The 19795-nt window shown below is 36.8% G+C and overlaps 2 protein-coding genes across 2 annotated transcripts; both read left to right on the top strand.

Moving 5' to 3' along the window:
- LOC134753516 (zinc finger protein OZF-like) lies at positions 1–4941 on the top strand. Its single transcript, XM_063689413.1, has 2 exons — positions 1–316; positions 2445–4941. Exons 1-2 carry the CDS (start codon positions 130–132, stop codon positions 3818–3820), a joined length of 1563 nt encoding a protein of 520 aa, XP_063545483.1. The 5' UTR covers positions 1–129; the 3' UTR covers positions 3821–4941.
- Positions 4942–16078: 11137 nt separating this feature from the next.
- LOC134753684 (oocyte zinc finger protein XlCOF6.1-like) lies at positions 16079–19329 on the top strand. Its single transcript, XM_063689625.1, has 2 exons — positions 16079–16484; positions 17582–19329. Exons 1-2 carry the CDS (start codon positions 16217–16219, stop codon positions 18493–18495), a joined length of 1182 nt encoding a protein of 393 aa, XP_063545695.1. The 5' UTR covers positions 16079–16216; the 3' UTR covers positions 18496–19329.
- Positions 19330–19795: the final 466 nt, after the last annotated feature.

Consider the following 19795-nt stretch of genomic DNA (forward strand, 5'->3'; position numbering starts at 1 on the left):
TTGCGGTTGCGCCAGTCGCACAAGCGCAAATGCACTCAACCGATTTGCATTGTATTGTTTTAACAAACGTGTAAACGTGTAACGTTTTCCGATTTATGTCTGTGTTAGCATTTAGCAGCAAAATACAACATGTCCCTGATCCATGTTAAGGAAGAGTATGAATATGAAGAGGTACCTGAGGATATATATTGTAAAGAGGAACCCTCAGATGAGGATGCGGCGCGACTTGAGCTGTACGCCGACCACCAGGTGAAGGATGAGCTAGTGCTCGGCCCGGAGGTGATGTTTCCTCTCGATAAAGCCCATGCGGCACAAGGTACCTATCACAATTTTATATATCAATTACTGTTTAATCTATGCTTGGCTAAAAGTATTAGTGTTCGACCGAAACCTGATTTTTTGGCCGAAACTGAAACCGAAGGTTCAGCTTTGCTCTAGTTTCGACCGAAACCGAAGGGGTCGGGGTGTAGCAAAGGGTAACCAGGACTTAAAAAAAATCGTCGGTGTGATTTCAAATTGACACATTTTTTTTTATCTTACAGAATACGTCAAAATAAGCAGATTTTACTTGAAACTTTTTTCTACAATTTAAATATACCGAGATATTGCTGTCCAAAATTTGAAGATTTTCTTAATTTTATCAGATACAGACGTACTGCAACCGGACTGCAATTTACATGGGAACTGCACTATGCACGCCAACTGCACATTTTCCATACAAATTGCACTATCTGTACCGGCCCTTAGATCATATATCTACTCAAAAGAAAATCAAACCGGAAATACACAAACAACAGGCCTGCAGATTATTCACTCGTTTTCATTTCATTTTTTTATCTGCAAAATTCTGTGAATTACAATTTTTAACTTTTTGTCTTGAAGAATATCGTGTTCAAGATTAAAAAAATATATGAGTCTATTGTTTGCTCTGCTCATCAATGTAGAGCAATTGCAGATGCAGAGCAATTCAACTATAGACTGGTACAATCGGCATCAAATATATTATAGCTGCAAAAGTGGTCAATTAGTTTGTTACACCATATAATTAGTACGGTGTACTATTTTGCCACTTTTATTATTTACAACGACGGGACTTAATCGCGTAAAATAAGTTTTAACTTTTACCTCCGACGTTTCGAGGACGGCGTTGTCCCCGTAAAAGTTAAAACTTATTTTTCTCAAACATGCTATGTAATATTGATACGTTCTTTATATGGGCTGGGAAGTATCACGTTTCAGGCGCGGCTAGACAAGAGGTCTAATGAAATTTCATACAAAGTCGCAGGCCTAGGCCGGGAAGTGGCTTTTTTTAAATTTCTATTTCACATATAATTGTGGCACAGCATCATGGCATTCAGCCATTTAAAAAAAACTATAAGCAATATTTGCTTTTTGGTTCGTTTATGATATTCAGCCAATACACCTATCAAAAAAAACTTTTTTTTTTGTTTTTTTTTGTGTATTTTTGGTTTTTTTTGTGTTTTTTTTACAACAAAACAATAAACAATAAACGATATGTGATTGATATATATATAGTTGGTCAAGCAAATCTTGTCAGTAAATAAGAACAAAAAAAACTATACTCATCCTTTTCTTTTGGGTATTAGTACTAGTGTAAGACAAAGATAGTATGATTCTCTCTGTCTATGTTTGAAATAAGACAGTCCTTTGACAAACTATAAACCTATATTAAACGTTTGAGAAAAGCACTATACAACATCGGCGTAAAAACGGGTTGTCGGCCTCATAACTATTCTATTCGGCCGGCAACCCCTTCCTTCCCGGCCTCTGTAGTAATGTACTATTACGCGATTAAGTCCCGTCGTTGTAAATAATAATGAGTAAAAATCGTGAAACTTTAAATCAGTATTTTGCCACTTTATCTGCTACAATATATTTTACACTGACTGCAGTCGCCATGAGATATATTGGAGCGGCCGAGGTGCTCAAAAATATCTGAACACGCACCCTAATGCCATGACAATAATAGAGGCTATTTGTGACCACAGCTGCTCTAATATATCTGATGGCGACTGTACCATGTCTAACCATATGTCCTATATGGCGTCTTTTTACCAAACCAACTTAGTGCATAATTAACTTAAATGGAATACAGGTACCTTTGGATATATATATTTTTTTACTTAGTAGTTCAATATAGTACTTTACATAAGTACCTACAGGGAAAATGGATTCATCATGAGATACTACATATTTTAAATGAAAAAAATAGTGTTTCGTAATTGTTTGAACTGCAATTTATAGAAAATAAAATCATACACTATCTTTATTTATCACATCCAAAGTAATTATATTTCAAAAGATGACTTGGTTGTTACGTAATTCCCAAGCATATTGAAGTAAGCTTACACTTAAAACTTTATCATGAAATAAGGTGTGTCAATAATCTGTATTAATGATCTACTTTAATTGTCTCATTTCAGTTGCCCTAGCAACGGAAGGAAGAAAGGATTTGTCCCCGGAAAAATCTTCCAAGCACGAGCCGGGTCAGGTTTCAATGTGTCCCGAGAAACAATTTGAACTACAACACTGTGGTGTGCTACTCGAACGCATACCCCTTTCATCCCTCGATAATATCAACAGACCTCAATGTGCAATAGACACAGAAACACTTTCCCATGCTAATGTTGATAATAAATCAAGAAAGTACACAAATAACATGAATAAGGAAACGAATAAGTCCAAAATTTACATTTGCAATACATGCAACAAAACATTCATGAGAAGAAAGCCATTTCTCCATCATTTGAGGATACATAATAAACCTTATGCTTGTGATATATGTAAAAGAAAATTTTCACAACGAAAGTGTTTAAGAAAACATGAATTAGTACACACAGAACGGCATTTCTCTTGCAAAGTGTGCAACAAGAAATTTACAACACAGAATACCTTAAAAAGACACAAATTTGTTATACACGAAGCGGAGCATTTGTCGTGTGATGTATGTGGCAGGAAGTTTATGTGGAAAGCCAGTTTGAACAGACATATGCTAATACATAGCGGAGAGAAACCGTATCACTGTGAAATATGTAATACGCGTTTCAGATACAAGGACGCATTAGTTATTCATATTCGTCAACACAATGGTGAGAAGGTGTATTCCTGCGAAATATGCGATAAGAAGCTTTTATCTCACTCCAATTTATGCAGACATGAGCAGATACATAATAAGTATAGTTATTCATGTGAGAAATGTAACAAAAAGTTTTTATATGCTTCATCCTTACGCAATCATGGAAATATTCACACCAGAGTAGAAACATTCCAATGTAATACATGTGAAAAGAAGTTTACCACTAAGAATAGTTTAATCAAGCATTTTTCATCCCATTTAAAGGACCGTCCTCGACCCTTTTCTTGCAATATGTGTAGCAAAAAGTATTATCGTAAAAATCACTTAACTGTGCATAAATTTACTCACACCAACGAAAAGCTTTTCGCGTGCGATATTTGCGAAAAGTCCTTCAAGTGCAAAGAATATTTATTTAGCCATTCCCGAATTCACAGTGGAGAGAAATCACATTCGTCTCAAGCTGAAATTCAAAAGCCTCATACCTGCGAAATATGTGGAAACAAGTTTAGAAACAAATCACATTTAACAAGACATCTGCTGATTCACAGTGGGGAGAAACCATATTGTTGTGAAATTTGTAAAAAATACTTCAGACACGGATCAACTTTAACCTGTCACATGAGAACGCACACTGGTGAGAAGCCATACGAATGCGCAGTATGTACACAACGGTTCACGACAAATAGCAATTATAACAAGCATAAGCGAGATGCACATAAGTAACATAGAGTCTGTCTAAGCTAACTTACTGTCTTGAAGAGAACAAAGTAAGGGTCATTATAGACGTCATATTTTTTTATATACTCGTAAGGATTTACTGTCAAATAAGCAGTATGTCACACACACTAGGGCGGCGCCACAGTCACTTTGAGTGAGTAGTTATTAACTTTAACTAACCATTTTCAGCTGTACAGTCGCCTTTAGGTATATCGGAGCTGCCAAAGTGCTAAAATATCTGAACACGCCATCTAACGTCTTGGCAATAGAGACGTGTTTAGATATTTGTGAGCGCCTTGGCCGCTCCGATATATCTGATGGCGACTGTACATACAGACACCGACGATGTTACAAAATTTTACGATGTCTGGTTTTATCATTTTTATAAAAAAAAACAGCAGTGCCATACGCAGTATTGATGTTATTAATATTATCCAAATATGGTGATAGGAAAACCTTAAAGAAAATACCTTACCTAATTAGGTACTAATACCAATGATATTTTCAATCCTTTCTTTTTGGAATATCTCCGGCATTTATGTAAGTTATTTTACCTCAAAACTAAGTAATTTATATATTAGTCACAACTAAATCAAGATATTATCAATGAAGCGCTGGTGGCCTAGCGGTAAGAGCGTGCGACTTGCAATCCGGAGGTCGCGGGTTCAAACCCCGGCTCGTACCAATGAGTTTTTCGGAACTTATGTACAAAATATCATTTGATATTTACCAGTCGCTTTTCGGTAAAGGAAAACATCGTGAGGAAACCGGACTAATCCCAACAAGGCCTAGTTTCCCCTCTGGGTTGGAAGGTCAGATGGTCAGGTCGCTTTCGTAAAAACTAGTGCCTACGCCAATTCTTGGGATTAGTTGCCAAGCGGACCCCAGGCTCCCATGAGCCGTGGCAAAAATGCCGGGACAACGCGAGGAAGATGATGACCTAAAACAAGATATTCAAGTTACTTTTGCGAGACTGTTCGGGTGGTAGTAGATACAGATACGGAACTCTAAGGTGGTTCTGTGTATGGCGAATCCTCCGAAACTTTTTGCATGACTCTGTTTTATGTAAACATTTCAGTTTTATTTTCTCCTTTTAAGAACTATTCATGTTAATTGAGTTTATTACATAAGTTTATTACAAAAGAACGAGAATAAAGTTTAATTTAAAATTAATGAGTTTTAATCAAATGTCCCCGTACAATGAGGGCTATCGTTTTTTTGCTCACCAGTTGGCGCCTCTGTTGATGGTGGTCCAGTTCAGTTTTTGGTTCTTATGGCATCTGTCCATTGGGACAATTTTGCCAGCATCAAGGTTGTAGGAGCAGAATGTCAGTAAAGACTAAAGAACAGCTGTCAGTCATTGAAAATGAAAATGAAAAATGATTTATTTGTGTATCAAAAATGCAGCTTATTACAAAGTAGAATTACATTTTTAGGAGTATTCTATTCTATTGTTAGACAGCCTAGGAATAGTGTCCTGAGCCCTAAACTAGGTAAACCTGTCTTATAGGGATCAGGGAATAAACCACCGCCAGTTCTAGCAATGCAGCAAAGGTTGGTTGTGAACACAAGTTAAAAACAGATACAGATGGTCAGATCGCTGTTACTTATACAATTTTAAAGTTTAGCAAGGATGATATGATATGACATTATCAGCTATAGTATATTCATCTGTATTATATATGTTTACTATTTGTCTATTACAATTATTTATTATACTGCTAAGATAATTACTTAAAAGTGTGTGTGTGTGTGTGTGTGTGTGTGTGTGTGTGTGTGTGTGTGTGTGTGTGTGTGTGTGTGTATACGTGCGTACTTGTACGATGAACTATACCATGATATATTATTAAATGAAATTATTCTAGCCAATCACCTAACAATTTCAAGGAGTTTTTCAGTTTCAGCGTAGTTTAGGGTCAGTAACCAATTGCGGATATTTTTTATCAAGTAGTGTTTATTACTATTTTGGATGTCTAAGCGTTCGTTGGCTTTGTTATACAGAAAGGGTGCAAGGAAGGTAAATTGACGACGATGAAAAGCCGTGTTGTGTGCAACAGAGTCGAACACCTTATGTTTTCTACGTCCACCTAGGCGACGTGCGCTTTGCGCTTGAGGTGACATTTGACATTTCGAACCATGGAAAAGACCACCATCTACACTAGCGCCCCTAGCGGCGAATTCATACGTGTTAGCCCTCATTCGGTACTCGGCGGGAATAAGTTGATAACTCGAGATATTTTATTGAAGAAATTTGAACTTAAAATATAACTACATAAGGTTCAAGTTTCTTATTTTTTTCCCGCCACTTATCAACTTCTTCCCGCCGTGTACGGAATTAGTCCAATATGTAGCCATTTCATTTGGAAGCCATATTAATGAAAATGATCATACCAACGAGTATCTAAATGTAATTTAAGAGTCCCCGGCAAGTCACCTTCCCATACAAACGGAGTTTCGTTCTCATTTTAAAACTATGTGTTGGATTGTAATGAAACTTTGCACATACAATGATATGAGGTTATGTAGGCCTGTAATTAATTTATACAGCTCTAATATATAAAACAAACGATATAAAGCAAAAACAAGTTTTGTATGAAAAACTTAACATTTGTCAGCGTACCCTTTCTGTTGGAAAAATACTATATGTTACTGTTTGACATCATAAAGCGATTATAAAATTCTATAATAATAATAAATGACACATTACGATGTGATATAAAGATGGTCCATCCATCGGCTATAACAGAGCGAGAAAGAGTATTCTTACTATTCTTACCGGACCACGGTCGCGGTCCGGTACGCCCATCTGCAACAGCTTTCATTGCCAACTGTCAATGTCAACGTAACTATCAAATATTTTGGAATTAAATAGGTATTCAATTTGGACTTCCGGTTCGAGCGCCATCTTGATAGTTAGCATCGTGATTAATTACTTTGTTTTTTGCTCATTAATATTGTTTAAAGTGTAACATCGATAGCTTATTACTTATACATTAAACTAATGTGGTAGTGTGCAGTGAATGGATAATTAATTTTGAAGCGCGTTTAACCACCATCTTGGAGTCAACGGCCGGTAGTCCACGTGCTTCTTGTAAAGTCTAGCTATCGATTTACAAGAGCTAACAAATCACCGTACACTGTCTTGTACAACCGTACAATTTTTGTCGTTTTTAAACCTCTTGATACTGGCGAAATAGTCCCACTGGGCTGAAGCCATAATTTTAAAAGAAGAAGAAGGTATTCAATTTCGGGACTTCCGGTTCGAGCGCCATCTTGATAGTTAGCATCGTGATTAATTACTTTGGTTTTTGCTCATTAATATTGTTTAAAGTGTAATATCGATAGCTTATTATACAGTAAACTAATGTGGTAGTGTGCAGCGAATGGAGAATTAATTTTGAAGCGCGTTTAACCACCATCTTGGAGTCAACGGCCGGTAGTCCACGTGCTTCTTGTAAAGTCTAGCTATCGATTTACAAGAGCTAACAAATCACCGTACACTGTATTGTACAACCGTACAATTTTTGTCGTTATATTGTCTTCGGTTACCGCGATAGTTACTCATGAAATAAAACTATGAAAACGGATTATACGCGATATAATCCGTTTTCATAGTTTTATTTCAATTTTTGTCGTTTTTAAACCTCTTAATACCTTGATACTGGCGAAATAGTCCCACTGGGCTGAAGCCATAATTTTAAAAGAAGAAGAAGAAGGTATTCAATTGTATTTAGTAATACCACTTCTTAGATTAATAACTTACTATCCAGATTTGATCCAGATGCATACGATAGACGTGGCCGGCCCAGTCCCATTTGAGCCTAGCGGTTTTTTTGCCAACGTCAGCAATGCGGGTAGAGCGCACCGTGGTGTTCCGGACGCGGTTGGTCCTTTAGAATATTTAAATTTCACGCCTTTTTCTAGTTTTTCTACTGACAAACTTGTTTGACAGGCTATAAATGTTACACTATACACATACTTTTTAACTCCACGGGTTAACGTCTTCTAAAGGGGCCCACTGACTATCAGTCCGCCGGACGATATTGGCCTGTCAGTTGTTGTCAGTGGCCTGCAACTGACAGGCCGATATCGTCCGGCGGACTGATAATCAGTGGACCCCTTGAATATAGCTTGTCAAAGGACTGTCTCATTTCAAACATAGACAGAGAGAATCATACTATCTTTGTCTTACACTAGTACTAGCACCCAATAGAAAAGGATGAGTATAATTTTTTTTGTTCTTATTTACTGACAATTTGGTTTGACCAACTATAGTCTGATATTTTATAACACACGATCGAAGTAACCCCGGACCGGACCTATGACGCGTCCGGTACGCCCGTCTGTTACAACTCCAGATCACGCAAAATTTGTACCTATTATGATATCAATTAACGAAAGTGGTTTGTTATACAATAATTATAATAAATCAATTTTATCAAAGACATATCATTGTAAAATATCAATAACAAGTCGATTTAATATATCGCCTGTAGAAACCATAGATCTAATATTTTCTTTTATGCTTCATTCATGGTGTCTTGACTTTTTCTGCGTATCGACTACACAGCTTTGTTGTCTGTCACCTGTCAGTCATAACTGTCACCGTAAATTTACTCCTATCTGGCCTGCCCCACAGACTCAAATAAGGGCGGTATTTGGTGCTTAGTAACTATCACTTTGAGCCACCATGTCGCTACATAATGTACATGTTAAAGAAGAAATATTTGTTAAGGAAGAGCCCATGTATGACACCGGCACTTGTGTAAAAACGGAGCCAGGATTGTACACAGCGCAGAATAAGTATTCTGATCATAAGGTGAAAGCTGAACTACATGAACCAGACCTGATACAATGTCTTGAATCAGCTAACACAGACCAAGGTAAATTCAACAACTTTATTACCTAAAGATATGATGAGTGCTTTCTTAGTGTAGGTTTACTACCAGTGGCGGATTTCCAGCTTTGGCCGCCCTAGGCCCCAGGCCCTGTAGCACAGAATAAGTAAGAGTATTATCATACAGCACGGCCGCGCACATGGTTGAGTTAGCATCATGATAATGAACGAAACTTTTTTTTTTTTTTTCATTTATTTAACAGTCATATAAAGACCCTATCTCTCCGACACTGTTCAATGCATGCCTGGAGGCCATATTTAGAGTACTGGAATGGGAAAACAAAGGAATAAATATTAATGGGAAGTACATAAACAACCTAAGGTTTGCAGATGACGTCATAATTGTTGCCGAAAAACCGAACATACTAGAAGAAATGATTTCAGAATTTGACACAGCATGCAAGGAAGCAGGTTTAGCAATGAACATGAAAAAATGCAAAATCATTACTAATGGAGATAAAATACCAATAAAGCACGGAAGAAACAATATGGAATATGTTGAAGACTTCACATACCTAGGACAACTAGTTTCCTTCAAAAACAGACTCGACAAGGAAGTAGACTACAGGATTAGTAGAGCGTGGCGAAAATATTGGTCTCTAAAATCAATTCTGAAGAGTGATATGTCGATGGCCATAAAGAAAAAGGTATTTGATACTGCTGTCCTACCTACCTTAACTTACGGTGCCCAAACCTGGAGCCCCATTGAGAAACATATTCATAAACTGAAAATCTGTCAAAGAGCTATGGAACGGTCAATGTTAAAAATTAAAATTAAGGACAGAATCAGAAACGAAGTCATAAGAGAGAAAACTGGTGTAAAAGATACAATATACGCAATAAAAAAAGAACAAATGGGCCTGGGCTGGCCATATATGTCGAACAACGGATAACCGGTGGACTAAACGTGTCACAGAATGGTCACCAATAGGAATAACGAGAAAACAAAAAAGACCAAATAAAAGATGGAGAGACGAGCTAGTGAACTTCGACAGATACTGGTGGAGAACAGCACAGGATAGGAAGGAATGGGAAAAACTGGGGGAGGCCTTTTCTGCTCAAGCGACATGCAAATAATAAACCAATAATAATTGAAATTTATGTAATTGTAAAAAAAAAGAAGCATGAAATAAAGGCTATTACTATTACTATTACTATAAACATATCAATAATGCGATACATAAGATGTACCGCAACAAAAGAAAAATACAACAAAAAAGACCTGGAGGTTCATAAATTATAAATAATGTTAACTGAAATAAATACAATTATAACTAATGCATATCTATATCAAAATAGATTAAGAACTGCTATCTGTACTTAGGTACTAAAACCTAAAACAACTTACGTTTAGTAATATTTTTTAGAAACTGTTAAAATGTGGAAATGTTTTGTTTGATTCAGAACAAGTTATTAAGTAAATACTAATTGCAGCTCGCTGAACTGAGCGTTCACATGCAGTATCATGGATATTATCATTACAGATTGGTTATTTTTAACAAAAAAATTATAAATTATTTCGATCAAAAATAATTGCAATTTTAGAAGCAATTTTTATGTTCGTGAATTTTTCTATTGAACGAAAATTGTTTAGTCAGTTTTTGAATCAATGAAGTTACTAGAGAAAGACCTCAAGATTGTTTGGGTTTCACACCCATAGGGTAAAAACGGGACCCTATTACTAAGACTCTGCTGTCTGTCTGTCCGTCTGTTTGTCACCAGGCTGTATCTCATGAACCGTTGTAGCTAGACAGTTGAAATTTTCACAGATGATGTATTTCTGTTGCCGCTATAACAACAAATACTAAAAAAGTACGGAACCCTCGGTGCGCGAGACCGACTCGCACTTGGCCGGTTTTTTTATTCATACCTTTGACAACCGCATTATGATCTAAAATAACTGTTACAATTTTTTCAATAACTGCACCTAAAGTCATAATAAACCTGTCATCAACACCAAAGACTGGTTGTTGTGTTAACTAGGTTTTTTTTTTAAATTTTAAATGGTAAATGGTTGAATCCTTTCAGCAGGGCTCTCTGAGGAGACTACTAGCAAGCAGGAACCAAGTCTGGACTCGGAGTCAACATTTAGCGAAGACTATGACTCGGCACTCCAGGACAAAGCAAATGATGAAAATGAATCCTACGTTTGTGGCATTTGCAGCAAACAATTTACAGACAAAGTATCATGTGTCGAACACTTATTAAAGCATACCGGTGTTAAGTTTTACACATGTATAATTTGTGGTAAAGAATTCAGCAGAAAATATGAGTTTGACAACCATAAAACAGAGCACCTTGATAGGAAACCTCCTGAACAACCGTACTCGTGTGACGTATGCGATCAGGAATTTTGGCAGCCTTCACAATTAGCAAACCATAAAAAAACTCACGTTGTTGAAAAACCCTACCAATGCGATATGTGCAAAATGAAATATGCCACTAAATATGGCTTAAGCAAGCATAAAACGAAACATTTATCTTCCTATAAACCTCAAGATACCACAGTAAAAAAAAAGTCATTCACTTGTGAAATATGCAACAATAAGCTAACTACAAAATGTAATTTAGCTAAGCATAAATTAATACACTTGGAAGAGAAACCATTTTACTGTTCTGTATGCGGAAGGGGGTTCGCTGATAAAGGCAATTTAATGAAACATAAAAAACTGCATATGAATATATCTGCATAACATCAGTCTATATTTATGTAGGAGAAAACTACTTAGAATTCACATTTACAACAGAATGGTTGCAAGTGCGTTTCCGGTATTTGAGATTGGAGTACGCTCTTTTCTCAAAGGTTTTAATGTAGTGCGTAGTACCGCGTCCGGAAGTACCGCGGGCACAGAATAAATAATAGTACTAGGACTAGGTACAGAAGGTTCTCTAACAAAACGCGTCTATTATGACAGATATGACCGCTAGGTGGCGCAAGCGAGAGCAGGCGTCCGTTCCGTAGCGGTACGCGGCAACTACTATGGCTAGACACCAAAATTGGTGTGGGTCGCATGTACTTGTAGCGACGCGACGAAATCGCGGAGTGAGCCACGCCTGCCGCGCTAGCACATGAAGCGCGAGATGACTACCCGTCTCTCTTTAATTAATACAGTTAGAAAATGACGGGTAGCCTATCTCGTTATGATTTGTTTAATTGTTTTGATTTTTTAATTATTTAACTGAATTATTATAAGTTTCTGGAGAAACTTTGAAGACTGCCAATGGTGAAGATGGAAATGTTTTCGCGTAGAGCGCTGGCGGAAAGAATCGGCAGGTATTAATTCCAACAATTCCTCGGAGCACTCCCCGTTATAAATGCCATGGAAAATGCAGAGCGAGGCCACATCTCTACTCAGCGCCAAGGCACAGAATAAGTAATAGTATTATCATATAGAACGGCCACGCCCCGCCCCGCCCCGACTCGAATGCCCTCGCCCCGCGACAGCAGATTGACGGTCGTTTGCCGGCCGCTCAGTACTATTTTTAAGCAACTTACTCACACAATGACGCATGACGCGTGTACAGACGTGCCGTTCACACATAGAAACGCAAGTGATTTTTGATGTATAGCATGTCCGCCCTGTGGCCAAGGAGTCAAAACAATCTGAAATATGCTGGCAGCCGGTTATTCGAGTCGCTCTTCGTTGGTTACGTACGTTCGTTGGTGGTGGTAGTCTTACGGTTCAGAAAGAGAGGTTAATTTGGGTATTTTATAATAAGTCGTTCATATTCTAGTCATAGTTATAGGTAATACTTGTTATTTCTATGCCTATTCAGGCAGGATGTGCTGATCAAAAATTGTTTTATTAATACATCTTTATTGTACCGCATTCAAGAAATAAATAAATGATTATGATTATTATTCCCTTTTAATGCACTATTTGGCAAAGTGAAACAGCTGATGACCATAAAATTTTAAAGACAAAATGCCTTTCTTAATGAGTTAAGCTATTTCAATCAATACGAGTATATGTATCAATTGCCCATGTCCTCGTCACCCCACATCTCGGGCCCGTCGGTGTATAACATACTACCTGACGTAATAAAAAAAGATGCAACTTTTTTGTTTATACCACTTCGGTGGCAATCAACCATACGGCCCGCCTGATGGTAAGCAGTTACCGTAGCCTATGGACGCCTGCAACACCGGAGATATTACACGCGCGTTGCCGACCCTAACACTCCTCTCCCTCGTTGAGCTCTGGCAACCTTACTTACCGGCAGGAACACAACACTATGAGTAGGGTCTAGTGTTATTTGGCTGCGGTTTTCTGTAAGGTGGAGGTGGTTTTCAAGTCTAGATTACGCAAGTGGCTTCTTAGTCATACATTTTACTCCATAAGCGAGTTCTATAAACCTAATATATAACTATCTAGTCACTGAACAAGTTTTGGAAATAAATCAAATCATTTTGTTAAATATTTTGATTTGTGTTTTTTAAGTAGTCACCCTACTATATAAAAATTATAAACTGTAATAGATGTCATATATTAAAGAAAAAGTGACGAAGCCCTCCAGTGGCGAAGGCCGGATTCGAACCAGCGTCTTTAGCTATCGCGGCTAACGCCATGAACCCCTAGGCCACCTCCCTACTATTTTTTTAATTTAATATATATATGACATCTATTACAGTTTATCCAGTTACTGTTTTAATGTGTATAATCAGAACAAATCAAATAATGTACTACCTATGTTATTAAAATGCGATATTATAGAATGTACGTACCTGTCGTACCTGACATGTAACTTGGTGTTATTTATTAATTCATTCTTTTTGTTAACAAGATAATCTATCAAGTGCTAAACGATCAGTTTAAAAAAATCAATTATACCAGATGTTGATATTTTTTGTCATTCGTCTTGCTAAATTTTTAGAGGTATGTACGAATTTCGGAAAGTTATTTAATTAATTTGATTACAAATATTAATTTTTATATATTTTATTGACCTTATTTAATAAAATTTTTGCCTCTTATCTATGTCACCATGTAATTCTAATATCTAGTGTAAGTGTGACATAGTATTTATATATATATAGTATAATAACTTTAATTATTAGCGCCTTCCTCTATACTCGTACTCTAGATTTGTAAAATTGATTAATAAAATAATTTAAATAAAAACTAAATTGTCTTTACGTAACCTATGAACGGCCCCTTGCCTCATGACTTTAGAATATACAGGTGATTTTGAAATAAATAACAATTTAGACCCAGCGGTGCAGAGAGCGACATCTGTACGATTTTCTTGGAACTCTTCGAGACATAATGGGCCGGGGTCTCTTGATATGCTTACCTAAATACTTCATGCTTGCATTTAGTAACTTTTCAAGCTAGGTCTAGGTACGTAATATGGATACAGGGTAAGAGCGAACAACCCAAAAACTTGGCTATTCCTGATGATAACTAAGTTATCATGTTATGTGTTCGCTCTTACCCTGTATGTTACCGTAAGTTTAGATTAGTCTACCGTATAATCTGCCTAATTTGCTCCAAAATTCGATATTTGATTTAGTAACGACCCTGTAGTTTCGGAGATAAAGGGGGGAATGGTCATTTATTGCCTATTTTCTTGAATAACTTCTAAACTGTTTATCCTAAAATTATAAAAAAATATATTTGAGATTCTCACAATCAGCTCTTTCATTTGATATATAACACGATATAGTTTGAAAAACTTTATTTTTTTAATTTTCTCTTTTACCCCCCAAAAGTGGCCCCCATGTTTAAAATTCTTTTGTTTACGTTACATGTCCGTCTTTGGGTCACAAACTTACATATGTATATCAAATTTTAACTTAATTGGTCCAGTAGTTTTGGAGGGAGAAAATAGGCTGTGATAGACAGACAGACGCACGAGTGATCCTATATAAGGGTTCCGTTTTTTCCTTTTGAGGTACGGAACCCTACAAATGTAGGCGCGAAGGTAGATCGTCTCATAGAAAATTTGAATTTCGCGCCATTTTCTACTGACAAGATTTACTTGACCAACTAAAGGTACAAACAAACTTTGCGTCAACTGGAAAAATAATGTAACAGACGGGCGTACCAGACTGTGTCTTCGGTCCGGTCCGACGCCTGTTCGACTATAACACACACAATGTTATAAAATATAGATAATGATGGTCCGCCGTCATAGACCTAGCATTACATAGACCAGCTATACGCGTGCGCCCGTAAGGGATAGACATAGATGACGTCATAAACGTGGGGATACCATATTGGTAAAAATTACCCCAATATTTGATATCACGTTGGGGCGATTACCCTGGAGGCAAAGTTAGCTTGTTTGACGGTATTAAAAAATTCTTAAATAAAATGTCAATAGGCCGTTCTTTTTAGGCGTATAAACAATGAAATACCTCCTATAATTCGCGCAGGTGGTACAAAACTAAACATGTTTAGTAAATAAAACGTAAAATAAAATGTATTATGGGTTTTAATTTAAAGAAATCACAAATCGCAATCACACCAATTAATGTACACCACATTTAATCTTCACAACATTTGTTTATTTATTTTTTGGAATTAGAAGTACGAAAAAACTTCGAGGTCAAAATTACCCATAAAATTATGATATTTTCATCTGGTATCCCTAACATGATTGTTATGCAGCTAAATTAAGAAGAAGTTTAAAAATGGCTGACCTCAGACTCCTACCTACCTACGTAATTTGGACGGATAATTTTACAAATAATGTTTTGTTAATTTGCGTAAATAATTGTGATATTTTTATTGAAATCGTTTGATTCTACATTGCTTTGAGTGTAACGTAATTTTACGATGTTATTCTCACATATTGCGTTAAGAGGAAGGTGTAAAATACCGTACTTACGTGTGAAAGGTTATGATCTCATATTTTTGCTCAGAGCGGCTATTACAGCCGATTACAGAACAATTCACCAGTATTTTATCAAAGTTCAAGCATTCAAAACGCTAACCATCACTATATTTCATAAGAGAAAGCACAATTTCATACAAAACAACGATAATTAAACAAGCAACGAACAAACATGACATGTCACGTACTTATTTGTTTGCCACAACCTCGGTTGTGGCAGCGGTGGAAAAGTGAAACTATGACAAGGACAAACAATAACAGCGCTTTCTCTGCTACTCCTACTGAAAGATACATAAGACTATCCCGTTCGGTCATTTTCCCCCACTCCTCATGACCGATCCAGTTATACTAGATTCATGTCCGCCGTACATGCGTGAGGGACGCAGCACGCAGCTATATGTTGGAGCAAGAAATAGTAATGCTGACGACCACGGTCTTTAACAAGTTTCATTGTTAACTGTCAATGTAACGTAACTGTCAATGTCAATGCAATGCATTTGGCACGTTTTTCAGTACCTATTTGCATTACATTTAATTTACTAATGAATGTGTATTATTTTGCGTAATTACCTCCATGTTAAAAACAATCTAAAGAGTTAAGTAACGTGTGCAAGTTTCACAGGGATATTAATAAACTTTAGACGTGCTTTACACGTGAAAACAGTATGTCGCTGGAGGATATATGTATAAAGGAAGAAGACAAGATAAAAGAGGAGCCTCAGAATGATATTGACCATGATCTAAGCACTGCCGGGCTGGACCCTGAAGTACGTGTAAAGGCAGAGTCTGAATGTGCCACAGATATACCAGAGAGAAAAGAGGATTCCGAAGATATTGTGAGACGGGATGTGCTGGCTGGGTATACCGGCCGTGAAGTGAAGAATGAGCTTGACCTGGCCTCGGAACTGTTACGTCAGATCGAAAATGACCATAGTAAGTTTTATTACAGATTTTGTTTTTAAACTCCAAGATAAGAGTGTGCTGCATTATGCGAACTACATTATTCCAATTTCAATTCCAAATTTATTAATTTGTTTATTTTGCGAGTATTATTTCGTTCCAAAGACCTATATAAATAACTCCATATAAGATGAATAAAAACGAAGGAAAAAACATGCCTCGGAAATCAAGAAAATATGATTCTCGCACAGATGGCGCAACCACTAATACCAACCATTGGCCATATTCTCGTTTAGATGGCGTTGAGGGTTTCATTTGTTATCTAAAAATTTTCACGCATATCAGTGAAAGAACATGGGTCAAAATCATATAAAAATAATAAATACAAATAAAGAATCATTTATATATACACGGTGTTTCATGATCCACTGAAAACCTAAAAACTGTTTGTTCAGAATCGATAGGAGAATTGATTTCGCTATATTTTAATGGGGGTAATTTTTTTATCATTTTTTATTATTTTTACATGCCAAGTCTACAAGTTTGTAATGCGAGAATATCAATAACTAGCATTTGACACGTTATTTATCAATGAGCAACACCCTTAACTGGCCATTGGTAAACCTTATCTCGTTGCAGTATGCAAATGGTCAGTTAACAGTGTTTACGATGGTAACTAGCAATTGTTTGACGTCACTCAAACGACGAAGTATCTTGTGTAGAATTACCAGTCAAATAGAATTGTTAAGAAAAGTAAACAACGAATTGGGGTGTCTCAGGTTTTCAGTGGCTCAAGTAACACCGTGTATACTATACATTTTTTGATATTTTTATTTTTAGTTTTAATTGTGTGTCGATAGATGGCAGTAAATTTACTGTTACTACAAAGTTTACTATGACAGTACCCCTCTATCCTATATATTCTCTTTGTTCCGTTCTAAGGAAATGATAAAGATTATTTTCCAAGTAGGCATATTGCAATGTGCTTACGATCATCAAACAAAGCTACACCGGCTCTATCCCCACCCTACACCTCTGCCCGAGAAGATTTTGATCCCCTTAAATTGGAGGAGGGTACCCAATATGGGACAACGTTAAATGTGACAAACTAAAATAATGCTTTGTTACAGATGCACTGGAATCTCTGTCTGAAATTCAGATTAAGAAGGAAGCGAATCCGGAGTTTTCATGTTGTATCAAGCAAATAGTGCAGCAGGACTGTATTGTTAAACTCAAGCGCACGCCTATTGATAATTTGAAGAGTTTAATTTCTCATACAGAAAATGACAAGAGAACAAGAAAACCATGTAACAAAATCACCGTTAAAGATGTGAAGAACATTTACATTTGTAATAATTGCAACAAACAGTTTGCAAGGAGAAATACAATTATCAAACACTTACTAAATAAAGTGTGTGAACACAAAAGTGAGAAATCTTATGCTTGTGAAATATGTCAAAAGAAGTTCGCGTACCCTTCGTCTTTACGTAATCATAAGGTATCTCATTCAGGGGAGAAACTTTTCATGTGTGAACTATGTGGAACAAAGTGCAGCACTGAGAAAAACTTGAAACACCATGTGTTCAATCACATGAATGACCGTCCGTTTTCTTGTGATATATGTAATAGGCAATTTCTCCGCGAAAAATATTTAATCAGCCATAAACTTTCCCACACAGGTGACAAGCCTTTTGAGTGTGAAATTTGTGGGAAACGAATGAAATACAAGCGTTCGTTGGTTGATCATTTACGAACGCACGAAGGTTACAGTCATGAAAAGTTGCTTTCCTGCGACTTTTGTGAAATTAAGTTTAGCCGAAAGTCACATTTGGCCATACATGAGAGATCACACACTGGTGAAAAGCCTTTTCCATGTAAAGTGTGCAACAAGTGCTTTACTTCAAACTCAGCGTTAACAATTCATATGAGAATACACACTGGGGAAAGACCTTATGCCTGCGATATGTGCCCAATGCGGTTCCCAACAAGTGGAAGACTAGGTATCCATAAGCAAAGTCATTCGAAAGAGAAATATAAGTCTTAATTCAGTGAGGCGCAAGTACAGGGTTTAAATAGTATAACATTTTCTTGTGAGCTGTCGAAATCAAATTTATTAAAACCACGAAAAACAGTCCTTATAAAGGAAATATTGTAGTTCGGGCGATTTTCCGCAACTCGACGACTGGCGCCTATTTTGCGTGACATGGGGGGGTGGGCTAGTCCTGCCAGCCCAGCTCCTCGAGGGTAGAATTCCTTAGGACAACCTAAACCTTTGATGTTGAGTAGGACCTCGGGGAGGTCTCTCGGGGATCCGAGATGTTTTGCCCTGTATGGGGCCACTCCGCTGCATTCCAGCACCACGTCAGAGGCCGTTTCTTCTGTCTTCATGCATCCTCTGCAAAGGGGACTGTATGTGACACCTGTTATAAAAAGATGTTTGTTAAATAGTATAAAGGAAATTAATGTATCACAACAGACTTCAGACCCATTTTGTACCTTGTCACAGTGACAATAGTATGAGGTCTCTAGCGACTTTCATATTGATTGTCACTGTGACAAGGTACGAAATGGGTCATAAATTAAAATCTTCGACCATACCTACCTACCAAATAATTGTATCTTTTTACTACGATGTCCCCTTGTTTATCCCTGTTTGATATTGAGAGATGTTTTTTTTTACATTTAATTTTCTACCTCAACAAGCTGCAAGCATCATTAGTGTTATATGTTTGTGTTAAGGTAGAAGATAGAAATTAAATGTACCTACCCAATATAATTTCTTGCTTGCTATCCATGTTTATACCTGATTTGACTTGTTGGGGTCTTTTTAACCTCATTAGCACATATGTTTAATCAGAATTTACTGAGAGCATACATTTTTTTTAAATAAAGCTGTAAAAATTCAATGTGACGTTTTCAATCAAAAGGTACCACATTGTCGCTTACCATAAGGACGAAAATTGCTTGTATCTTTATACGAAAAACCTGTCAAGGCGTCCTTATGGCAAGCGGCATTGTGGTACCTTTTGCTTGAAAACGACATCGTTTACGTACAGATTTGTATCAGGAGATAAATTGTACATTTACATGATACCTTAATAAAACGAAAAATGTAGGTACACACTATGTTATGAAAATATACTGCTGGCTTTTGTAGTTTCGTTTAATTTCTTTTACCAAGCTTTAAGCGGCAAGCAAGTAACATCTGAGTCAGACCAAGCTATGTTGGCAGCAAAGTCGCGCGGCATTGTATATATATCGGAGCATCGTTAATAATGGCGTAAACGACATCGACAATAAGGTCCCTTTTTATAGAAAATACCACATTTAATATCTAGACTGTA

The sequence above is a fragment of the Cydia strobilella genome, chromosome 27 (genome assembly GCF_947568885.1).
Source record: "Cydia strobilella chromosome 27, ilCydStro3.1, whole genome shotgun sequence".
NCBI lineage: Eukaryota > Metazoa > Arthropoda > Insecta > Lepidoptera > Tortricidae > Cydia > Cydia strobilella.